The following is a 26,379-nucleotide window of genomic DNA, read 5'->3' on the forward strand; positions in this document are numbered from 1 at the left end:
TTGACTAGAGATGAACTAACTGGCTGGTGACCAGAGCAGCTGATCAGCCTCAAATATATCCAGTTCTGTAGCTTCACATTCAGTCTTTTTAGAATGATTTTACATAATGTAAACAGGAGGGAGGGAAAAAATACTACACACTAGTTTAAAAGCAGGAAAACACAGGAAACGGTCAAAACACAACTCAATATTCAGGATTAAACTAAATGCTGTTCTACTTATCATGTAGTTGAAATAATAACCAACTCATATTGCACATTTGGAATGGTGACTTCACGGCGGTCATCTTTTGTACAGGCTATGATTGACACAGGATTTGTTTCATTAAGTAGTGATCTCTTTTTTTACAACTGTCTGTCCTTGAAGTCCAAACAGTAAGAGCTGACTTTACAAACTTGATCCAAGAAAGAGGAGATCGATGGTTTTCAGAGGCTGAAGAAGACTCGTCACTATAAGAAAGATGAATTTTGAGAAGAATTTGTTTCCCTGTCAATGCAGATTTTTACTACTTTGATATATTAATTATATACCAGAGCTGTTAATAAACGGATAGAAGCCCAGAGACTATGGCTCAAACGACGTCATGACTTTTTAAACTCAAGCCGCTTATTCAAACCCTGCAATGTGTTTATTTTACTTGAAAAAAAATTATAGAACTCACCCTTTCCCGGCTCCCACTGACACCACCTGCATGTTCAAGCCCCCTCTCCCACGGACTGGTTTGTTGCCAGCCCACTGACCAACCACCATGCCAGCGATCTCCAGTTTCCCTCCCTGAGGGGGGATGGACTGAATGCCTGAAAGAAAAGATTGCAAAGTCACTACACACCAACTCCCTGTGTTCCTGTTTATATTCCATATTATCTTAATAGGACATAAACGGCGTATTTATCTATATTCTACCATGTTTTGTCACCTAGTAGATAACCAAACACACAGTTTTATACCAACAAGAAACTGTACAACATTAGTCTGGAGTCAGAAACATTTTCTTGTATCAATTAAATGTAACTGCATTACATACAAGACAACTTTCTGTTCAATCTGTAAAAGGAAATCTATTCTGCTTCATACTGAGGTCAGTGGATATTCAACGACTACTTGAGTCATACAAATCTCAGTTTTCCGACTGCTCCAAATGCTCAAAAAGTATTTTCCTGCTTTGTAACTCACAGAGTGGATATTTATAATATGGTCAGCTCAGAGCTCAAATGTTTTGTTTGCAACGTGTACAATCAGAAAAAAAGTTGCTTAAAAGAAGTGGGAAAAGAGCTAAAACTACTTGTTTCAAACAGTGGATGAACTGTGGCATACCTGGGAAGCCTCGGGGTCTGTGCTGGGCTGGGTGGTGTGGATGATGTGGGTGATGCGGGGGCATGCCGCCCATGGGACGGGGTGGGTAGAGAGGAGGCATGGGGTAGAAAGGGGGCATCATGGCAGGGGGAAGGAAGGCAGGAGGTGGAAGAGGTGGTGGTGGAGGAGGAGGGCGAGACAGGTTAATGCCCTCGAGGATCGCCTGGCGCATCTTCTCGACCTTGGACACCAGCTCTTCCTGCAGAGAAGAAAGAATTACGGCTGTTAATACGCGACAGATACAGAGTAGATCCCACTTTCTCTTTAACTGTCACTTTTATTATCCATAAAACTGGAGTGGACATATTGATGTATGGAAAAATAATAATAATAAAAAATAATAATAAAAATAAGTGTTTCTCTCTGATGGCGACTCAGTGCTGCGTTTTTCCTCCCACGCCAATAGTGTAACTCCATACATATAGATATCTATTAACTTATCTTCCTCCAATCTCTTATGTATGCACCTATGTGGGTCAGGACGTAGTTAGCTGTACTCTCACAGTTCTGGATGTAGCATGCACCACACTCATTAACCCCCCCAAATCTATCCTGCTTATTTTAACTTGTCCTGTTTCCGAGGCTGCATGTCTGCATTCTGTCTTATTGAAGTTCTATTTTTGCAAAAAGTTAAATATAAATATATTCTTGCCATACGGTAAGTCACTTTATTAAAAAGGTTTAATAACATATGAAACACAGCACAAGCCCATTTTAGCCCATGTGATACCGTCACAATGATTTCAAACACAATTTTTATTCATTTTCAATCTGCTGTCATTTCAGCTGTGAGGATGAATAAAGCTTTTTTCTGAAGCTCTTTATCACAGGTCTGTGTGCTTCCTCCTGTACTCATTTTTCATTCTGTTCTTTTAATGTCTACTTTAAAATTTGGCCATGGGATAACAGCTGGAAACTTTGTTAACACACACATTCAGAGACATGGCGACTCATTTGCACTTCTCCTGATAAAGTGAACTGAGCAGCCAGCCTCCACCACGGCCACTGATAATTTTTTTTATTAATTTAGCTGTTTTAGCATGCTGAAACATCGCTGCCCTAGCAAGCTAGCAACAGAAATATAAAGTTAAACTGATCAGTGATATTCTATTAATGTAAATTAACAGTACCCTACAGGAACTAATGCGTTAATAAGGCACGTTTTGTATCACGGCTGGGTAAGCTGATACTGTGTGTTTATTTTGGGAGTTTTAAAGGCTTCGTTTGACTGGAACGGCACAGGAACACTGGAATGGACCTGAGCTCAGAGCGCTGCGGTAAGCATCAGGCCCATGGGCTGCCAGATGAGCTCCTATATGAAGTACACCAAGGCTCTTAAATAAAGCTAATATTTGCACGACCACAGTCATTAAAATGGTCTCAATTTTGACTTGTCTCAATGTCTTATTTGTTTCTATCCCAATGAAAGTCGCCAAGAAAATTTGTGGTTTATATTTTTTTGAATGTTTTTTTGGTGCTTTTAGGTCAAAGGCAGTGTAGAGCAGATGGCCTGAGGGTGGAGTTGATCAACCATCCCAGTACATGCAGCGTGCTCCAATCATTTACAATTGTTACGTTTTTGTGTTATTGTTGGGGAAAAAAAAAAATAGGACAATTACAATATGTAACAAATTTAAAAAATATATTTAGAAGGCAGCTGACTTAATCTTTTTTTGACTCCTAGTTTTTCTTGTCCAACATCCCATTTTATTCACCTCTGCGCACTCCCATCTTCTATAGTTATTGGTTTGTGCCGTGTATTTATTTCAAACAGCTGTTAGCTTGTGTTTTTATAAGCTGTATTGGTGTGTCCAACTTAAATGGGCAGAGTAACCGTAAATCATTTTGAATCAATATTACACTTCAAGTCTTAAAACAAAAGAAAATATGAACTTCCCCATCCTGCTCTTTAAAATAACCTTTACAAATTTCTTAAATTGTGGGGGAAGGTGGAAAAAGTCCATTTTTAAAGGCATTTACACACAGAGCTGTATGATGACTGGACTATAATTCACCCCCCAACAGGGATTTTGGGACATGAAAGACAAACGATGGTCACACTCAGCCCTGCGATGCTCTGCTTCGTACCTGCCCCTCACACATGTCCAGCAGGGCGGCTCGGTCGCGGGCGGCTCGGGCCAGTTTGCTCTGGAACAGTTTGCCGTCGAAGAAGCCCCAGGGGCAGCAGTGTTCCCACGGCAACGGCTGACCGCAGACATCGTTGATAAACAGCGCCGTATCGACACCGGCCATAAAGAGAGCAGCCAGCTGCACGCCGCGAGCATCCACCTTCTCCACCTGACAGCCAACACACAGATGAAAAATGACAGCATTTAAGAGGTGGGAACAGAAACGAGGCGCTGAAGAGCTGCGAGGTCTCTGCGACACGCACGGAGGAGACTCTTCTCAGAGACTTTAGCTTATCGGGGATTTTACTGACTCTACGGAGTTTCATAAAGGCGCCTACACACTGCGCTCTCTGGAGGTTCACTGCCACCCACATCACAGCTGATGCATGTATGATGATAATCAATACCTACTCAGGGCCAAGAAGCACATCGCCACTATTCATTTTCACGCTACTTCCTCCTTGGCTCGGTCGATGATACATCATTCAAACAAAGCTTCTGTTAAAACTGAACTAAATTTTCCTTCCACAGTTGAATCTTAACTTTTTTCGAGGTTTTTTTACCGCCACCTTTTCTGTTTGGGTTTATTTTGTTGTTTTCACATTTAATGGTGCATGATTGTGCATTTTGGCTTCTTGTGGATCTCCTGTTTTTTTATAACCTGCTTCACATAGTACAGCCAGGATTTCAAAAGAAAATTTGAAAAACGTGGCAATGACTTCACTGAGTTCGTTCTGATTTTTTTTGTAGTTTTCTGGAATTAACTTCTGGAGTTGTGACACACATCCTTAAGGAGAAACACGGAGCATGTCGAGGATGCATCAACCATGACCGTGGCATGAAAACCTACGCAAAAGCGGGAGTGTTTGCAGTCAGCTGGCAGTTTGGGTACTTCGCGTCCACCTGCAATGAGCTCCTTCGCCAATGGAAGTGGAGTATAAAGTATGTGATACAACCAGTCTGTGGGATACTCTTGATTCGTTGGTCCGAGCCAGCCGTGAAGAAAGGCGAAGTTATAACAAAAAGAGCGGAAGTGAAAACGAGTGTCCATTAGAGCCGCAGCCTGTTCTTTTCATGCTGTATTTTTCATTTTTGGTGGGGTTTTTTTCTTTTTTTTGCAGTTCTCCTATTTCTAGTGAACTCTGCTGTCACTCCCTCCCTTATTTCAGTCCACTTGTCAACCGGTAAACATTCTGCAAACGCATTCCCCATCCAATTCCAGCGACATGGAGTCGGCATCTGAGGTGTGTGAAAACCCATCTCCACTCACCATTCAAATGGAAACATATGAGAAGACAATAAATTACACTTTAACATGCCATTACATTCTTCCCTTATTAACCAAACTGCCTCCGAGGGAAAGGATGTTTTATTTTTCAGCACTTCAGTTTTCTCAAACAGCAGCAAGACATATAATTTACACCACAAAGCAAGAAAAATAAGTGCAGGAACAACTCTTATTAATGATTATTCCCTGAAAGGAGGGGACTCTCACCTTCAGCTCCTGTAGCTGGTCAGGCTCATAGAGCTGGCTGGAAACAGCTTGGGCCAGGAAGGCATCGAGCTCATGTCTCTGGAGGATCCTTCCTCCAGGCCACTGCATCATATACCTGAAAGAACAATAATTAATTCAAACAGTGCCCTGGAAGTTTTCAGTTTTAATAAGCAACAACAGAAGCAGAAACTGTAGTTTTCTTTCATTCTTCAGGGAATATGACATAACAGTTCTCAGAGACACACACTTATATTTAAATCAAAAGGATGACTCGAGTGCAGATTTCGATGAAAAAAAGAACAATAAAAAAGATTAACTTCAGCATCACTCTTACACTCTTCTTACATGACTGGAGTGGAAAATCTTTAAATCAGCTTTTATTACTTATTGTATGAACAAAAATGATTTCTTGCAACACAAATTGTGACAAACAAAAGCAATTATATTCATTTTAGGTGATATCGAACAGTCGAACGCTGATGTGCTTTTTCAACATGTACGCAATGAGGAAGTGAAACTGGGAGTCTTGGGCTAACACACGCAGCATTAACCTGCATGTTTCTGAGAAACCGGAGCTCCCAGGCAAAAGCCAGAACAAGCCCAGAGACATCCTGCACCATTACATAAATCAATCCTAGGCAAGGCATACATTCAGTGCCAGTAAGCTGTTCCAGCTCATGTCTGAAATGCAAAAGTGAATTTTCATCTCGTTATTTGTTAATTTCTCAAGTGTGCCTGTTGTAAATGTTCCTTCCTGCTGTCACTTTGTCTGCATCAACAAGGCTGAAGCTTCCCTTCATGTTTCACTCGTGAAAAACAAAGCAGCAACTATTACCTCTCTGATGAATTAAAACGTAGTTACATTTAACTGTAAAGCATTTAAATACCCACACAAATCAAAAATAATCAGCACGTTGTTTAGTTTGTCTCCAGAAAAAGAAAGCAGGGCAATCTTGTGTAGGATTTATGCTGAGTTACTGGCTCCATTGTATGAACAGACATGTCATTTTCTGTCAACCTACTGATGAGCCTTTTTCACAGAAGACATCCTGACATGTCACAGTAAGAAAAGCACTGCTATAAATAATAACGCGACTGTTGAACTGCAATTAGAGTCCTGGTGTTGGGAGTGCTGGCTCACCACAGCGCTGATGGGGTTTAATGGGAGAGCAGACAAAGTTTTTGTTAATGGTATTACACGTGTCTTTCCTGCTGTAGTTAGTGGAAATGTCGGTCTTTTTAATTTTTAACTATTTGTTATAATCTACTTTAATAACAAGCAGACAGGAGGATACTTCTAAGGCTGTAATCCACGTCTCCAGCTGGTTTATCAACAAGTGAAACCAGATTCAAGCAGTGTGTATTTATTTTATTCTTGTAACGCGTGACCCTGAGCAAAGGTTGCTCTGACCTGAGTTTTTGGGCAGAATTGCTCCGTAAATACAGCCACGAATGAGGACTGAGAGGAGACAGGAGATCGGCAATAAGAGAACATGACAAGAACAAGACACGTGCTGGAGCGCCACAGTTCACGGCCTTGTTTGCAGAAGACATTCTGGCTTTAACAGGTATAATTATGACATCGAACTGAGTGACATTTATCGTTGTGAGCTTCCTGTTCTGTGGTAACCTCTATGCTGACTCACTGTTTGACAGGAGCAGAGCCATCGTTATCATAACGGACATCACGTGTGACAAAACTACTACAAACAGTAAGGTGTCAGTTTAAACTGAGTAAATTTAGCATTTGATGAACTGGATAAACATAAATACTACAAACAAATATAAATGGCATACACCTGCTCCTGCTCAAGTCTAGGATATTACTGTTATTACTGAACAATGGCCAAAAAGAGTAAATCTTAAGGAAACCAGCAGGGGTTTTTAAGCTTCAAGAGAAGGTTTTCTTAAGACAGGGCTCTAGACTAACTTTTTGCCATGGGCGCACCGGTGAGAATGAAACAGAAAAACATGAAGGAGATTTTTCTGGCCTGGCTTTTTATAGCAGATAACCTTAAAAATATTCTGCAATATTCTGCAGTTTTGCATAATTTTAAAAAGTTTAAATTTCTTCAGTATTGAACAGCAGAAATTTGGCTTTCTTGTCCGAGGTCATTTAAGTGAAAAAAAAAAGAAAAGAAAAAGACAGCAGCCGACAGCGCTGTAAACAACGGTAGACTGGTGGGTAATAAGCGAATGAATAATGCAGAAAACAGATTTGAGAAGGGAAACTGTTCTTGAAGTACAGAGAGAGATAGAGAGAGCTAGCTGTGCATGAAGTGTGATTTTTATCGTGGTGGAAGCAAAACAGCAAAAGACAGAGGGAATTCATGACGACATTGATCAAATGTAAACACAGAGCGGACCCGACGCATCAGATTCGCTGAGCTCCGACAGCGTGTCCATGTACGGACCGTCGGGTGAGAAAGCCGAGAAAGACAAAGCTGATTCTGATGCGTCGGGTCTGTGTTTACGTCTTCGTGTGGAATCCGTGTACCTGCTCTCATTTGCTGTTTGGTGATTTTTAAATAGTTTTGTGAGCTTTAATCTGAGAATCTGGCGTTTCTGGCAAAACACAGTCCACACCTGGACTTTCAACTGGACCACAGCCAATCAGAGAGGTCCCGCCCCTGACCATCTCCGATTGGTTTAGTCCACAATTTTATTTTTTTTAGTCGCACCACTGAAAAATTTGGTTCGCAAGAGTTAAGTCTTGCGAAATGTGTTTTATGTATCACCATTATCACTAAACAATAGTGCCTCTGGGAAAATTCAGGAGAAAAATGTAAATACTTTGAATTACCTATGACATCAGCCTAAAAAAACTGTTTCATTGTAACAAAGGCAGAAGTAACATTGGATCAATTCTCAAGCAGGGAGAGGAAAAAAGAAAAAATAAAGACACAAGGTCTGTTTTTATTTTCTTTTTTTTAACTATTTGACCAGATTCCTTGACATGTTTTAAAGTAACTACCTACAGGAATTGTCAAGATGCCTGCTGAGTGCCAAAACTTGCTTCTAAAAGGATTGGCTGTTTGGTTATACCCAATAATGCACATATTTTGCTCTGTCACCTTTATACACGGCAGTATTTGCAACAGAAAACATATTTGGATATTCCACCCTCCAAAAAAACCCTATTTGCCAAATTTAGATTTGCACCCAGCAAAGCGTTTTAAAATCCCTATAACTGATGATACCTGAGCACGCAGCACATGAGCAGCAGATGCTGTGGGACCTGTGCTGGGTTGAGGAGGGCTGGGCAGTCTGAGCGTAGGCAGGCCAGGAAGGCCCTGGTTCTCCTGGAGCGGTCCTCGCTGGCACGACCTAACCAGAGCCGCCGGAGGTTGGGGCAGGTCCACTCACGGAAACACAAGGCGGGAACCAGCTCTGGTGTTAGGGCCGACTTGGCCTTACCGCTGCTCCACTCTTTGATAATCACTGGAGGAACTGCAACACAGAAACAAGTGCTGGAATAATAAGATACATACGGCGGCGTTGCTTATGATGCAGATGCCTCAGTTTTGGAGATTTCCGAAGCTGCTAAAGATGAGAGCATGTAGAGGTTTGAGCTGTTTCACACATAGAGATTCTGCCAGTGCTGTGAAATTGGAATATTTAGTGAAGAGACCTTGAGCTGTAACGACCAGCTGGGTACACAACTTCTGCCTTTGTTTGCCACACATGACAGTCGAGTGAATCTTTTGTAAAACAAAAATTCGAGGATGCCCAACATGTCACTGCAGTCATCATTATTTAATGTTTACAAGCCTGAAGGCTCGTCTGACCTATAATGACAATAAACTACAACTTTAAGTCAGTTAATGTATCTCGAACATCTATGGCTGCCTGAGCCATACCGACTCAAATCAGGTAATGGCAGCATACGTACAAGCCTGATTGGCATACTGACCCAGGTAACAGCAATGTATGAGGAACAGGAGGTTTTAAGCCTGTATATTCCTCGACTTTAACAGTACATCTCCCTACAACACAGGTGTCGAACTCCAGGCCTCGAGGGCCGGTGTTCTGCAGGTTTTAGATGGAGTTCGACATCCCTGCCCTACAATGTAATATTAAGTAGTTTCTCAATTTGAAATCAAAACGACTTCTGGATGAAAAAGCCCAGGAGCAGATGAAAAACTGCAAATAAGCATCTAGCCAGCTTTCTGACAATTTAGCAAATATACAGCAAATATACCTTTTAGTCAAGAGAACAGAGAAAGGAGAGAAAGGGAAACAAGCACAACTATAGCTAGCAAAATTTTAAACGACAGGTGGCCTAGTAAGAGGCCAACATGAAAAATGTACCGAGTAAGAGTAAGGTTTGGGAGGCTACATGATACTGACTGAAGGTGTAATAAAAATTGAGTATCTGTAGTCTGTAAAGTCTGTAATCTGTCTCAGCTGAGGCAAGCTTTAGATGAGAGGCCTATTTAAAGTGAACCAATGTGGCTTCATCACACTTTTTATTCTTGAACTCTAGTAGAGCAGCATGACTTTGTTCTAGCAGTATCCAGTTCACAGCATGCTTGAGCCTTGGTGGTTCATGGGTTCTTCCTGAGCATCCTAACCAACTTCCTCTCATCTGAGGGTGACTGTTCGAGACTTCCTCCAAACATTAGAAAAGTGGAAATACATTCAAGTAACTTCTACTTGCATAGAATTGTTTGAACTAATGATCTTGGAATCTGTAATTATTTAGAAATGGCTCCAAGAAGCCGTCCCAGCTTGTATAAATCAATATGCACTTCTCCTCCTTAGACCTGCTTTTTAAAGTCATTAAAGATGCATGCCGTACAATCGTTCCAGCTTTGATAAAGAACAGTTCGAAGAAATCATTAAAAGCCCCAACTATGATGACATTCATGCCATCATTCATTCATTCAACTGTAGTTAACTGAGGTTAACTGGTCTCTCAAATGAAAATATTTTAAAGAAAATTGCAGTGTAAAGTGTTTATCCAATCACAATGCCTGTTATTCCATATTGCACTCAGGTATCTAGTTCATCCCAGACCAAGACCTACCTTCCAGGGGAGCCCTCTTGCGGAGAGCGAGCCTCTCCAGGCGGCGGTGTGTTTCAGCCAGGCTGAAGAGGACGCCGTAGGCATACTGTCTGGCAGCACGGAACAGCAGCGAGGCAGGAGGCAGCTCAGAGTTACACTCATCCTCTATACACACTGGCATCTTCATCTCTCCCTGAGGGATGCAGGGGCATAAGGAATAGTTGAGGACAAAATGAATAAGAGAGCAGGATCGAGAGCTCTAAAGAGTCTCATACGCTCTCTCTTAACAAGACAATATCATTTAGACATGGACAAATGCATAGATACTGCTTTTGAATGAAAACAATAACTATTTAACAGTCTTCTGCAGAGTGGTGCCAGCCTAAGAAGGTGTTTTCAAATTTGTTTATGTTGAGTCTTTCAGTCAGCCTTGAATGTATTTCGTTAGTCCAGTTTAACCTGCAGGAGTATCTGAACACTTCCGTAATGCATTTTTCTACCGCGCAAGTTATCAAAGTCATGACTAAAGGAATCTCACTGCCAGAAATCTCACACACACACACACACACACACACACACACACACACACACACACACAAAGTCAAAAGGTTGAAAATGATCAGCAACAGTTTAATAACCTGAAAAAAACTGTATGATAGATTAAAACTACACGCTTAGGTTTCATTTTTGCGGTACACCACATTTTACTACAAAACAATTCATTTAAAATTTCAGAAAACCCTTTTTGCTTTTTGGGTTTTTTTTTTTTTTTTTAAGGAAAATGACATGGGATCGTAGAATATAAATGGCTGGGATGAGGATTAGCACCTACAACATCGAGGCCATACTTCTCAGCCACAAAAGTGTAGCGTGCCAGCTGGAAGTTGGAAATTAATTTCTTCATCAAGTTGTGGCATTGCAGTAACACGGGGATACCGCGGATCGGGGGATAGACAGACGGATTGGTGCAGCATCTGCAGTGTTGCGGATGTTGTAACGGACTGTTGTGGTAAAAAGACAGAGTATAAAGCCATGGCTGTCGTTTCACTGCTCAACATACGTTTCTGCCCTCACCTGTGGACACAAAGTTTAGGTACTAACTGAAAGAATGAGCTCATGGATACAAGGGGCATAAATGAGGCTCCTCCAAAGGGTTGTCTGTGCTGTCTGTGGGCTGAAGCTCCTTTTATCTGACGGGAATGCCTTCTGGCCGCCCTCTAGGTGAGGTGACCCTGGAGCAGACCTAAGACTTGGTGGAGAGATAATGTCTCTTGGCTGGCTTGGGGAAAACTCAGTGTTCTCTCAGAGAAGCTGATGGAGGTGGTTGGAAAGACGGCGGTCTCGGCATCTCTGCTGAGCCTACTTTCCTGCATGTATCCAGGGTTGGTACACATGGCTGAACTTTGATGGATAGATAGGTAGGTGTATTTAAGCATACGATGGCCATTTTTCAGCAACCATCACTTCAGTGTTCAAAAGACACACTGCGCACCTAAGACATACCTATGAGGTTAAAAGAACTTTTTTTCCTCATAACATTTTTCAAACTTATATTAGTACAAAAAACCTTTTCTGCTGATTAAAAAGGAACACATTTCGTTAGTTGAGTGTGTGGCTCATGAGTCTCTGTGGGTTTGATTACAGTCTCTAAACTTCAAACTTTCAGAAACCTGAAAGTGTTTTTGTTCCAGGAAATGAAGGTATTTATGTGGCACAGTGTTTCATACAGGGGTGTGCACTACTCTCTTCACAAAATAACACCAAAAGGCTCCAACCAGAGAAAGAAGTCAGAAATCCCAGCACAAATCTGAGCAAAAACACCAGTACACAAAGGGGGTTTTCCTGCATAGAAGCACTTTTTGACAACCCGCAGAGACTTTTTAAAGAATTGTAATAAAGTGCCAGAAATATAATGTTTATAAATAGATTTCTGCAACATAACACAGCAAAGGTATGGCGTTGTCTTTACTGTACATGGCTTATTCATGTTTATGGTAAATGGCCTGTATTTGTATAGCGCTTTACTAGTTCTTAAGGACCCCAAAGCGCTTTACACATCCAGTCATCCACCCATTCACACTCACATTCACACACTGGTGATGGCAGCTACATTGTAGCCACAGCCACCCTGAGGCCCACTGACAAATGCATAATCAACCAACAAAGGCTCATTGTAAGCCAGGAAAAACCTTAAGAAACAGGTGCCCTCACAGGTCCATTAATGGTAGTTTGTGTCAGGTTGTGAAGGCAGTAGTACACACAGCTGTAAAGTTTTTGGGCATTTGAAGACTAAAATCAAAACTACAAAGGACAGTCCTTCAGAAATTTAACCAACCCAATGCTCTTCTTCAATGAGCAGATTTTCTGCTTTCTAGTTGTGCTGTTAACATTAAAACTCGTATTACATAACACAATGTCTGTGCTGGAGCAAAGGATTGATGGTCTCAGATTCAAGTTTCCTCTCAAAAACAGATTTCGAAAAGGAAATTAAAACCTTAACGAACTGTAAGTAACTAAGAACTGTTTCACCTTGGTCAATATGTGGTAAATCTGGGGGTACATCAGCCCTCTTCTGTGTCTGTGTTCGGCTACACGAAGAACCTCGGCGCTGACCTAAAATTAAAAACAGAAACACGGTGACAGACTTTCCCCAGAAACACCCCACAACTGTGCTGTGAACTCTGGAGTTTGTGTCTGACCTGAGGCAGAGGGGGTGTGGTTATGTCCATGTGACTCCGCGTCGCCATAGATAACAGTGACGGAATGTTTGACCCGCTCCCGTTGCCTTGGGAACCGTCTCCAGAGCCGGAGCCCCCTCTTCCAGTGGGATCCTCCCACCGAGAGGACTTGTCTGTCAAATGGCTGACGAGAGAGGGATTATGAGAATTTTTAAGTTATCCAGAAACTGGCATTCAGGGTCAACACGTGTGTATTGTGGCTAGTTGAGATGTAACAATTAGATTGACGAGGACAAACCAATAGTAAAGCTTAAAATAATGTTTAGAGTAATTTGACTAATAGCCACTTCTGACTATTGTCTCTGCATTTATCAGCACTGGATGTTACACCTGTCATCATTATGACATGGATGTTAAAATACAGAACAAACGGATGCTGTCTGTGACTTTTCAGTAGGTTTGCATGAACATTATTGGCCACCAAGAAAGCAGTGGAGGGTGAACCTGTATTAACAAGGTGTTAATAAGGTTTAAAAATATAACAGCACAACCATTAATATTCTAAAACTAATTATGACTGTGTGGTTTTATTAAATAATTTCATTAATTTTTGTTATTTATTATATGGCATTTTATATTCTACCTGCAACGGGTGTGTTAATGGTCGCTCATATCAAGGATCACCCCTGGTCACCGATCATTTTCACCAAGAAATCTCCCCACAGATGCATTAAATTATTAACAGACTCATAGTAAACTAAATCAGCCTCAATATAATATCATGTTGCATCTCCACATGTGAAAGAGACATTTCTGGATGTGCACTTTAACATTCATTGCTATGTGTGATCAATCAACCATCTTTAAAAGAGAAAACAGGAGGCCAAATCTGGCTGCTGGTTGAATTAATTTCACAGTGCACCTGATGAGACACTCATCTATCACGTTCTTCACTTCATTTTTCTCCCACCCCTTCCCGTGGCATGTGTGATTTTTGGTTTAAAAAACAAAACAAAAAACTCCACAGTGTGTGGAGGGCACAGGTGAGACACGCATACACAAGAACAAACTTCAGTTGTGTGTTTATTCATAAACTAACTAACTAAAAACAACAAAAATACACAGTTTTAGCAGTTCAAATATGTGTCCTCTCATGTTAACCGGCTACTTTAAAATTAGATCATTTGTAGTTGTGTGTCGACGTCTCCTCTAGAAGTGAGATATGGGCCCCACATTGCACATCATAGAGAAAGGGTGGATAGCACAACCATAATGTTTGCACATTCACCTCCTGTGCCAGTCTGCCATGGCTGCACTGGTATGAGTCATAGGTGATGTCACAGGGGAACAACCGGATGATGGAGCAAATCACCCAGCCCTACTACCTATTCCTAGTAGGAGTATGAATCACTGAAATCCTATATAAAAGCCTACTTATGAAAAATAAGATTAGTAATTAAACATTAAATACTCCGACATCGTGTGAAACTGTAATTATTTTATATGTGGTGTCAGTGTCCACTACACGTCAGATTTATGAGCCATGGCTGCCTGGGCTTGCTCAGTCTTGTCTTGATGAACAAGTGCCCTAACAGGTTGGTATGACATGCATATGTCTTCATCCAGAAATGCAAAGCTCTTTGACTTTACTTTTCAGACACATGGTACCAGGGTTGTTTTATACTCCCGAGTAGGGCTGCCACAAACGATTATTTTGATAGTCGACTAGTCACCAATTATTTTTGCGATTAGTCGACTAATCAGATCATGCATCCATTGGACGTAAAACTTACAGCTTATTGCACCAGCATGCATCTGCTCTTATAAAACTATTATTAGCTTACAGCTTTAAGCATTTAAGGTATGTGCTAACTAAAAATAAAGACAAGATGATAGTTTATAAAATTTTAATGAAATTTGCAGATCCTTTCGGTGGAGTTTAATAAACTCAGCCATCTGATCCTTGCTATCTAAAATACAACAGGAGTATATTCTCGAGTATCTCACACTTCTGATAATCAGCTGTCTCCTTGATGTTTATTCAGCTGTGTAAAAACTATAACTTTAATCTCAGCCAAACCGATTTACTCAGGAACAAATCAAACACTGAAAAAAGCCAAACAATAACATTAAGAACTCAAAGAAACGAATAAAACATGTTTAACCTGAGTAGCGAAAGACGGCGGCGGGTTTGAAAACGATTTGCCGTGAGTCCGGTGTTCTCAGCGGCTCTAGTGAGCCTTGCCCCCGGGCTAGCTATCGAGCTAGTGGGTAACAGACGTCTCCGAAAACGTCGGAGCGCTTTTGAAAATATGTGGTGTCTTGATAAACTGAGCAGATATTTGAGGTTTACACAGCTACATTCCCGCCTGAAAATATGTTAAACGTTTATTTGTGACCCAGAAAGAATAATATTAAAACTAACTAGCTGCCGCCATTGTTGGAAACTGAGTAGGGCTGCGCTATGAATTCTGGGATAGGTTGGACCACGAAGTATGCACCCGACCCATCCTTCAAATCTGAGGAAATGAAGGCTGCATTTGTCGGAGCCTTCGAATTTGGACAGTCTTTGTCGTGTCGCTGTAAACAGGAGGATGCGGTTCCTGAATTTGGACACAGCTACGATAGCGGACACTACGTCGTCTTCTTCGGGGTTTAACGGCAGCTGGCATCCTTGTACATGCAGTGCTGCCAACTTCTGTTTCAGGCCGTTATTACACTCTTAAATCCTACTACTTATTCCTGCGTGTTTTTGGAACTTACAAAGCTTGAAACGGCGTGTCGACTATTAAATCAGTCGTCGGCGATTTTGATAGTCGACGTAATCGTGACTAGTCGACTAATCGTGGCAGCTCTAGTCCCGTGTTAGGAACCCACAGAACCACTTCAAACTGTGCAAAAGGAACCTGACATGCTCGAAAAGTGTCTTACTTGGCGTTGCTGTCATTGGGTTCATCTCCATCCGACGATGAGGAAGGAGACGGAGAGGGGCCAGACAGAGTGCCGGTGTGATGATTGGGTAGTCGACTTCCCCCCTGAGTGGAATCATATGGAGCTGACCAGTCAGTGAAGCCCATCTTGCCCGTCAGTGAGTCATTGCAGTCTTGGGATGGTGGCTGTGGGGTCTGGAACAGAGGGGCGGAGCCAGGTCCATATGGAGCATTTTGATAGTGTGGCTTTAACCCCGGGACCTGGGGGGGAGGGAACTGGGAAAGGGGGGATAAAGAAGGAAAATTGGGTTGGTGGAGGAAGAAGCATGGGAAATTGAGTACAAAAGAGGAAGAGTAGGGAAGAGAAGACATCTCAGGGGTGGGAACTGATACTGTCCTATTTTATATCAGATCAAACTGGAAGCATATCATCAAGGCTGGTGGGAGGATACAAGACGGGAAGAAGTGCACCCTCCTCCATCAGTCACTAAACGAGCACATGCCTCAAAGGGATTTCAAAGAGCAAAGGGAAATAAAGCCTAATCCACTATTCTACATGTAGACTCATGTAGACAGAACACAATTACACATCAAAGAGACTTAAGGATTAGCGAGAAAAGGAATCTACCTGATTCTTTCCAGGCTGCATCGGTCCCATGTGACCAGGTGGTCCCCCAAATGGAGCAGGTCCAAACCCAGGTACTGTGCACAGCGAGAGAGAAAAAAAACAGGGATTAAAAACAAATAGACAAATGTGTTTTATTCACAGTGAATAAAAGTACATCGAGCAAGCCAAAAAGATTACATAACAGCAATCCTGTTTTCTGAACTTGCGTCCTGAGCAGCTTGCTACTCACAGATGAAAGAGGAGGGCCCCATGTTAGGTGAGCGGGGTTTGGAGGCAGCTGAGAAATACTCCACAGCTTTCTTGAATCGCTCCACCTTGTCCTCCATACGAGACTGCAAAGGGGGGGCAAAAGCATTATGAAGACTACTGAACCTGCTGGTATTACAGATGGCAGTGAGGATGTTCTAACTGAGGGATCTGCTGGAGAGATTTCCTGCATTACGCACCCAGGAAGGAAAAAACAAGAACAAAAAAACCTTTGGCCTGTTCTCTGTCCGTGGACCAGTGTTTGATGTTTTGGTTTTACAAAGGGGAGGTTGTCACAGCAACATAGCCATAAAGTCAAACCTACTTGGTCACTGGTTTATCCAGTGTAAACAAGATTAAATAACATGCCTAAGGCCTGATTTAGACCTCTGCGGGGACTCTTTGTAGAGCCTACAACCTATAACCTACAACCTATAACCTTTGCAAGTGGCCGACATCTTTGCCTGCATTCATGCTCATGTGTGGCACATATGCATTAATTACCGTTTTCCACTACCATGTCCCTGCTCTTTGTTTTGGTCAGTTCATTTTCCAGGGGCACATGGCTGTGTCCCTCATTTTTTTCTACTTTTTTGTACATCTCCCCACGTCCACTCGAACAGTTTCAAAAATCTTCCAGCAGGAATTTGACAACATTTGCCAGTTCTTATATTGATGCTATGATTATCATTCGTTATAGTGACACGATATCTCACTGAAAAATTTAAAAAATGTTCGAAAAAGTCATAACTACATGGGAGGACTGGTGCTGCAGAAAATTAGCTTTAAATAGAGTAATAAATTACATTTCACCTTTACTGTGAATTAACACAGCCCTCAAACAAAAACTTGTTAAGATTAATACTTCATCTTTTTTTCAGTATAAATGTATACTGTATTGCTTCTAGTTAAAGACCACAAGAGTATGTGATAGATTGGATTAGCCAAGCTGGATTCAATTATCTTGTGGCTTTGAAAACAGAAGAAACTGTCTCAGGTTACCAGATTTATTTAAACTAGGATCTCTGAGCTAGGGCTGTGCGATATGACCAAAATCTTATATCGTCATCTGATATATATCGTTATATCGAACAGCCCTACTCTGAGCTGAACTTCCAACTTCCAGAAAAAAAAAGCCCCTGGTCTCCCGACTCTCTTACTTCAACGAAGCATGGGTTAGAGGCAACTCTGTCAGTGTTTTTTATTTTAAAAAAAAAAAAAAAGAGCCGTAAAGGTTCACTGATTCTCAAATTCTGGATCAATTCCAAAGTTTAAAATAATGTGGCTGACAAAACTTCACTGCATATGTTTTGAGGTACAATACTGACACAATACTCACATGTGTCAGTATTGTACCTCAAATGCCTAGACAGTTTCAAAGTCCTTCAGTCCTGCATTACACAAAAGGTTGGAATATTAATGACACAACAGATGAATGTGCCTAAACCTCCTAAGACCCGAACTCTTCCACAGCATGCATTTTTAATTTCTCTTTGATATTGGGGCTGATTGGGACCCGATGAATGTAAAAACAAAGAATCACCTTTTTTTTTACCCAATTTTTGTTCCTAAGATAAATGAGAGCCACGTATGAGGATATTCATTTTAAATTTTGATGAAACTTGGGCAGTAAAATGTCCTCGTGAGTGGATATCAGGCCCTTGTAGAGCAAAATTTAGTATTTTGGTCTAGACAACCCAAAATGTGATGTGCACATATGTGGACACCAGGTCCTAGGAGGTTAACATTTACTGATACGTTGACACGAGTCTATATGGCTGAAGTATTGGTCCTTTTCTGTGTCATTCATTGTTTGCCGCTCTGGTTCCAGATCACTAAGTCATTGTAGCTGGAAGAGAGTCGCCATGTTTACTATAAACTGACCCCATGCAAAGGTTTATCTTTCAATCTCCCCGTCCTCTCTGTGACACTTTGGTTATAACTGAAGACACAAATCTGCTTTTGAAGAAGAAAAAAGGCCCCACATGTACTGTTTAATATCAAACAGGAGAATATACTGCATTTAGAAACCTATACTTTGGTGTGGATTAAACCACGTTAATGCTAGAGTGAGCACATGTATAGACTCAGAGTTTAATGTGAGATTCGTTCAAATTAAAGAGCAATAAGTTATACGTACATCGTTATCAGAATCTAGTTTGCTGCTGGATTCAGGAAAAAATACAAATAAAGTCGCTTCTTACTGAACTCTGTGATTATTCCAGCTCAAGAAAAATGTTCAGCTTTACATACTTTAACTGCAAAGATAAACTGAACATGTTATAACAAGGATGGCAAACTCTGTTTTACCAAAGGCTATGTGGTTTATTGATAAGTTGCTTAATATGAGATGGGATGGACGCGGTTTTTCCAATAACCCAGTTTGGGCCATGGTGTAATGGCAAGAATTTAGACATAAGCCACACAGTAAGTAACAGCAGCACACTGCTGTGGTCATGGCAGGTCAAAGTAACTTTTTTCTAAAGGTTTATAACATTTTTTTTAACCTTTATTAATGGCTGAATCCAGCGTGTCGCTTTCCATCAAATGGCTGAATAATTACCATTTAACTTTGTATTATGGACACAGGAGAAGATAAGAACAATTACCTATACTTTTACATCTTCCCCCAGAAAATTACGTGTAGTGTAACCCTCGGTTTACTTAAAGGAAATTTATACTTCCATGTTCCACTCTACAGTAAAATGGCTGTTGATTGGTTCCTAGTTACAGGGGGGACAACTGTCATCTCTACTCTACATAATTATCCCATAGATGCCATTTTATTTTTTTGGTCCCTCATCCTATATCCTTGTAGGTACTTTCCTGTCCCATTTAGTAATTACAACTGTAATAACAACTTCACTCAATCACAACATGGTTTTTCCAACGTATCAGTTTATTTGGCAGCCCTAAACCATTTTGACGTCACATTTCATCAAAGTCAGAAGCCTTAAGTACTTGAGTTTAACATGCATCTTTGCTTCACAGATGGACAAAAACAACAAAGATGCACTGGTTTATTTTGGGTATTTTAGGTTTGCCTCAACTTTGTGCGAGTCACTCACCCTCACAAAACCTGGAAGGCCTGTTTTGGGCCATGAAAACAAAGTACAGAATGGCTTCTTGTATGTGTTGTCAAGTAAATGCACCATCTTCACCGTTCAGCTTTTTTTTGCTGTGTGAAACAGTGGAAAAACACATGCACTCTAGCAGCGCAGCTCAACTGATCATCTAAACTAACCACAGTGGAAAAACCCTATTAGTCAAAGAGCCATATAGTTTATAAACATGTTCAGTAAACTACGACTTAACTCCTACCATAACTTTCCTTTTACAGAAGACATCAAACTCCACACGCCACCCAATTATAGATTTAAATGTTTATGTCCTTTAGACATGAACAACACAGCAGAAACCACTTCCCGAGGCGACACCGGGGACTAGCTAACCCCGTGCAGCACAGATTTATATCGGATAAGCAGAAGGCTACAGTTTAGCACTGATGTGTGAGGAAGTACAGTTGCTGACTCAGGCCTTGTGTCAACAGTAATAACCTATTTAACTGTCAACAAAAATCTGATATGTAAAGTCAAACCTCGGCTAAAAGCATGTTCACATTGTTCTTTTCTTTTCATGTAAATCTTATTTAAAGACATTTTAATTCACCCGGCAGGATGTCTGTCTCCGAGCAGTCGGTAAAAAAAACATCAGTGACACACATGACCTACCTGTGACTGTTTGAAGACATCTCTGGCAATGGCGTCGAGGTTTCCCAGGTCTTTGATGGAGGCGACGTACTCTGAGACGGCTTTGATCACCACCTCACAGGGCGGCAGCACCAACTGATGGGCTCGCACCTGACAGCAAGAGAACAAAGGCTCTCATGTACTTATATCGAGCTACGAGGACAGCGGCACTGTGAAACAGCCGCATGACAGACAGGTAGATTTTTTTAAGAAGCATTGCACAGAAGCGGCATTCATATTTCTCACTTTTTTTATTAGATATTTATTATACACTTTTTTCTAAGCAATTTTGGTGATATATATATATATATATATATATATAAATAAAAACACCAAATACTGCAATGTTCACCAATAAAAAAAATGACACTTTTGACAAAAGAATGATTCCAATAACAGAATAATCGCGTTACAGATATGTGGCTTTTGGCATGTGCCCATAGGAACGTTAAATTAATAACGCCTGTTCCTCGCTCTGAGGGAGAGGCTGGTTAGGTTTATCAGTTTGTTTGCAGGGTAACTAAAACTTTATGGAGAGCTTTGCATGAAATTTGTGCCACTGGTGGGGCTTGGCCACACTTGAAGAAGAAAGAAATGATTAACCAATAGCATTTCGTGGCAGGTAGTAAATATTAGAAACTCTAAACTATTGATCGACTTCTGGATAGGAATTTTCCACTTTAACTATCATCTGACCCATTTCAAAGGTAGTCATTTGTGTCCATGTACACGAAAGTGTATTTTCCTTTTTTTTAAAGAGTGAAAATGTCAACGTTCAAGTCTCATAGGTCACAGATTATTATCTACATTTTTTTTAATATGCTATTAATTTTATGATTAATTTGCATGGAAAACCACTTTGCTAGAGCCAGGCATTCAAAATGACTGAGATTTAGGTATAGAAAAACAACTTAGGTTTAGTCATAAAGACTCACTGTCAAGTTTAGAAGCTAAACTATGTGATTAGGGTCAGACATCATAAACAGGTTAGGTCTAGTCTTTAAAAGATCATGGATAGTGGGAAACAACGCAGTTGCCACTTTTTTCAAAGCTTCATTTCTTTGGTTAGCATACAGACAGATTCCACACGTAAGCCTTTGGACTGTGGGAAGAAGCCAGATTATCTGGAGAGAAAGATCCCAAAACCTTCTTGCCACAGTGCTAATAACAGTCCCACCTACTGAAACACTTTACTTACAAAGTCATGTTGACTGTCACAAAAAACCAAAAGAAAACGACAACAACAACAACAAAAACATGACAACTCATGATCATGAGCACGATCTATGTTCACAAGTATTTCACAAGTTATTTACTTTGTGAAATACTTGTGAACATAGATTTTTGGATTAACCTACATATGTAGATTAACCTCTGAAGTCAATCTACATATGTGTACAAGAATTACCATTCCTGCCAAGGAATGTTAAGATAAGTAATCACTAATGGAAATCAATAAATGTTAAAAATGAAAAAACAAATTAAACTGGGAGATCTGCTTTCCAGTTCCAATATGATACCAGTGGTGTTGCTTCAGGTATTTGCTGATAACAAGTACTCATCCAATACCAGCGCTAAATTAATAAGCCTTATCCCTCAATGCTAGGAAAGGACTTGTGATCATCATTTTATGTGTCAGGAAACATACAATATGCAAAAGTAATGGACTGATATTTGCTGATAAATTAATGCATATCAAAGGAAAAAGCGTAAAAGAAAGATAACTGTATTTATGTAAGGGAACTAATTCATTAAAATTTGTTGTTTACCGGTCACACCGGCTTCTTCTTTCCCTGCTCTCAGTTTCAATGTGGGTACACCTCTTCATATACGAGAAACAAAACAGATGAGAGGAAGATGAAGTGAAGATAAGAAGCGAGTAGAAAACAACTTACGTCACCCTTAAAACAGAAAATCTTCTGAACAAGTGTTAAACTTATTGGAACTATAGAAAGAGGGTGAAAAGTCAACAAGGATAGCGTAGTCATCTGAGCCTTTCAATTATCGTCAGCAAAACTTGTTAGTGCAGGTATTCCATACCTGCTGCAAACTGCTAACCTTTATGTTAGCACTATTTCTAGCAACTGGTGCACTGCTGCTGAGGCATGGCAAAGTAAACACAGACCAATGTAGAATTAAAATATTGACTGCTTGCCACCAGTACACAACTTCTTGAGTCACTGTCAGAATAACGTTTTTTAAGGTTCATCTGCCTCTGCATTTGTCTGGCTAGCAAAGATAAACACTACCTGTATTTTGGGGGTTTTCAGCCATAGCTGACTGTGTGCTTTAAAGGGATGGATGGAATTCACAGTATTCACATAATCATATCAAAAGAAGAAGAACATTTCATTTGGATGTTAACCTTTGACAATATCACTGAGGGGCAAGGCCTCTCTCGTTTAACGTTATCTGATCCCTGATCACTTATATCCACTGAAGCAGAACTGACTGTAAAATATTTATAAGAATCCAGGTTGTCTGCTTTTTACAGGATAATGGGAACTAGGCTATACTGTTATATCTTGGCACAAAGAGTCACTTTTGAAAGTAAAATTAAATTTTAATGGAGCCACCAGGAGCCCCGACCTTTGACAACACTTACCACACACTGTGTGATGGGAAATTATAAGCAAGCTAGATGGAAAGTAAGACAAGACTGGCAAGTGAACCAGCAGCGTACTGCATTACTTCAAGCTTGAAAACACAATCATATAAATGCCGTGTCAGCGTAAACCACATCAACCACATTGTGCAGAGTGTGGACGAAGGCTGCAAATGCTAGCAGTGCTACACACCACACTCGGCACTCTGTAAGCCATTAATTGTAATACAACGTCGGTCTGCCACTGTTGCGGGCACAACATCAAAGTTCAAAACAGCCAGTGGAGGAAACGTTGACGGCATGTGACTTAAGCACTGCACACGGACCACGGGACCAAAGGCCTTTCTTGGAAACAGGTTCCATCCGGTGATACACTTCAGGTGTATTTTAACAGTCAGCTTGTTGGAACACGTCAATACATTTATTTATTATCATTTGCTACAAACGTTTCACAATAAAAGCCTTCTAAAGATCAACAGATGGATCTTGTTGTAAAAGGGGGAAAAAAAACGTAGTGAGAAAAATAAGACACCCCTCTGTAAAATGTGTCATATATAAATAGTCTAGTTCTGTTTAAAAATGAGGTAAGGGTTCATGTGACATTACATACTGTTACAGCTAATATTTTCTTTTATTCGCAGAGAACTATGGACAAAGAAGCAATCGTTACCTTGAGGGAGGCTAGTGGGTGTTCTGGTCCCAGCAGACTCCAGTGGAAGGCAGCCAGGTCTTCATCAGGCAAAATATGATTTCCTGAAAGAAAGAAGTTCTTAACTTTTTGTTGCATCAGTGAACAAAAACAACAGACAAAGGCAGCTGTCAATTATAACCCACGTACAGGGGTGTGTCCTTCAAAAGTAAGAAGTGTGGTATATAGTTTGGATTTTGAGGTGTGTGCCATTGTATCGCTCCTCACCCAGCAGAGCAGCAAAGCAGGGCAGGTGCTGTGTCTTGAGCCCGAGCTGCCTGGCGGCCTCGGACAGCAGATACTGGTGTGTGGTCAGGTTCTTTCCGTTCCAGCTCAGTTTGAGCGCATGCGAGGAAAAGTAGGCGGGGACGTTGCAGAGGGCAAACTCTGAATCCTGAGCGATCAGGCCTGCAAATCCATAGTCCCTGTAGAGAGAGAGCACTTCCTGGTGGTGGTCCTCCAAAGTCTGTACAACCTGTAGATACAGAGAAGACAAATTTGTTAGCTCTATGAAATTTCGCACCACCTCTTTCATATTTAAAGTATAAATGGATTAAGAAAAAGTTATTTATTGCTTATCTGATCACTGTTTAAGTTGCTTTTTTTAAGAATAAGAGACAAGTTTTACTCAAACTTAGCTTCTCTAATTTGTGGCTTTTTGATATCAGCGTTTCCCCACACAGAGCCTGGAGGTTTATTTTATTAGCTTTCTATACAAGTTTACAAGTGGAGAGCCTGCACACTCTTATTTTGAAAGCTGAGCTGCTGCTAAAGTCTGTATACAAGTGACGGAGCTAGCCATTGGGATGTTCCGCCTCAACCTGAGACTTTTTGTTTGAATAGCTATCTGTCTGAGAAAACATGGAACGCTGCTCAACCATAGGGTAGCACAGCTGTCAATCACACAGCACGCCTTACCCTGCTTTACCCCAACTGGTTTTTGTTGTTTTACACCAATGGGGACCATAATTTACAAAATAAACTTTCTGCTGCATTCATTAAAACTTGAAGCCAGTGGTTGAGACTATAAATGGTCTAATGAGATCACAGAGTAAGAGAGCTGAAGGGAGGTTTAGATAGACTGGCCTGTAGAATTTGGTCACCCACACCACTGTAGTACAAGACAGCTGGTTGGTGAATCACGATGGGCATTTTTCAGTACTCCCCAATGTTTTATAGACCAGATGACATTTCAGAGGAATTGAAATTATTATTATTATTATTTTTTTGAAGTGGACTGCCAATGGAGAAAATGACAGTCTCTCGTGCAAGCTGTCACTACAACATACTTCGTTTATGATGAATGTAGATGACAGACTAAAACTGGCAGTGACACATTTTATGCCAACACAATACTTCTGCTCCACGGTCCATGACAAGGTTTCATAAAACACTGTTTGCTCGCAAAATTACATCTGAGGCAAAACTGTGCTGTACCGGTTACTTTCAGTGTCCTGGTGATGCATCTTTCTCAACATATGGCCGCGTAATATTCTTCATAGTTTGTGGATGAGGGGCCATATTATTGTCAGATAGAGGGAGAGCACTACGGCCTCAGGATTATGTGGAATCTTTTTAATCGATGTCAGCGTTGATCAATGTGAAAACTAAATAATTAGACAAAGCGTTGTTATTAAAATTCCATTTAATGAGCTTGTAATCAAATATCTTTTTTTCAAATGAATGCAATATGGGACAAAGATGGCAAGGATGATTGAGACTTGTTTAAACTATTTCATCTCTCTGTATCACTAAAACCAAGCAAACATTAAGAATCAATCCATTTTAAGATCTTAAATAAAACTGAAGAATGAACAATGTCAAAACGATGCAAGACATTTATTATCATTGGGAAATACTAATTAGTTAAATAACTATTCAACAGTGCTAGAACCACTACAACACGATGATGCTTTTAAATCAACTAACAGTGAAGCAGACTTTAAAAGCCTAGCAGCGATATAACAATGACATTCAGCGACTGGTAGCAACAACAGTTAGCGACAGGGAGAGTGGGCGTGTACGAAGTGAAAATTCAAAATTTTGAGGTGGATAATTGAAGTGACTACCAATGGGAGCAAAGAAAACCACTGATTGATGTATAAAAAAAACTTTAGGGTGACAACTACCGTGTTAAAAAAAATGCTGTAAGCTCAATTATATAACGCAGTTTACTCAACATTAGTTTACTGAACTTAAAATAAATCTTTAAGTCTTTTTTTCCCCCATCAACTACATATACTGTATATCTAATTCAACGCACAAATCAGTGGGTTAAAAACGTGAAAGTGGTGGAGCATGCAGATGCAAATAAATTTGACTATAAAGCCCAGCGATTCTGAGAAAAAGGCTGCGCTAACTGTGATGATCCTTCCACCTTCGTTTGTTGGATCCTTTTATGACTTTTACTGTTTTGAGATGGCTTGTAAACCAAGGACACTCTTTAAGCCCACTCAAATCGAGCTGAACAAAATGATGATTGCGTTTGTGCTTCAAAGGAGAGGATGAATGCACGATGCTATGAATAAAAGGTCTGCAACCCAAGACAAAATGAGTGACATATTTATAATGGCCTGTGGCTAAATCCAAAGTAAAATGTTAATTAAAATTTCAATAATCAAGCCACAACATGCAGTAAACACTAGAGACGTGCATAACTAGTTGGCCAGATATTTAAACGTTGCCACCCTCACTAGTCAGCATTAGAAACTAGTTGGTTACACATTGATGTGTAGCAGTTGGTTGTCAGATGTTATTATAGCCATGGCAATAGGCTGTATTTAGTCCCAAATATTTTGAGTGTTTTTGGGGGGGATTAGTCTTATTTTTTCCCCCTGCATATTTAAACATTCAATAAATTAGTTGCCAGG

General features: G+C 40.6%; 1 protein-coding gene across 1 annotated transcript in view; it reads right to left on the reverse strand.

Annotated features, from left to right (window-relative positions):
- Positions 1 to 26,379, reverse strand: part of fam120c (family with sequence similarity 120C) — a 32,855-nt gene that overhangs the window by 1,371 nt on the left and 5,105 nt on the right. The window contains exons 2-15 of the mRNA XM_005918726.3: positions 23,738 to 23,984; positions 23,492 to 23,574; positions 20,199 to 20,327; positions 16,451 to 16,553; positions 16,222 to 16,295; positions 15,595 to 15,869; positions 12,685 to 12,847; positions 12,515 to 12,598; positions 10,007 to 10,178; positions 8,178 to 8,427; positions 4,978 to 5,092; positions 3,442 to 3,651; positions 1,315 to 1,552; positions 662 to 797 (exon numbers count right to left, since the gene is read on the reverse strand). Of these exons, the coding sequence (XP_005918788.1) occupies positions 662 to 797; positions 1,315 to 1,552; positions 3,442 to 3,651; positions 4,978 to 5,092; positions 8,178 to 8,427; positions 10,007 to 10,178; positions 12,515 to 12,598; positions 12,685 to 12,847; positions 15,595 to 15,869; positions 16,222 to 16,295; positions 16,451 to 16,553; positions 20,199 to 20,327; positions 23,492 to 23,574; positions 23,738 to 23,984 (2,279 nt within the window). The remainder of the gene's footprint in view (positions 1 to 661; positions 798 to 1,314; positions 1,553 to 3,441; positions 3,652 to 4,977; positions 5,093 to 8,177; positions 8,428 to 10,006; positions 10,179 to 12,514; positions 12,599 to 12,684; positions 12,848 to 15,594; positions 15,870 to 16,221; positions 16,296 to 16,450; positions 16,554 to 20,198; positions 20,328 to 23,491; positions 23,575 to 23,737; positions 23,985 to 26,379) is intronic.

Source organism: Haplochromis burtoni, unplaced genomic scaffold (assembly GCF_018398535.1).
Source record: "Haplochromis burtoni strain Fernald_Lab_line unplaced genomic scaffold, NCSU_Asbu1 Contig_31, whole genome shotgun sequence".
NCBI lineage: Eukaryota > Metazoa > Chordata > Actinopteri > Cichliformes > Cichlidae > Haplochromis > Haplochromis burtoni.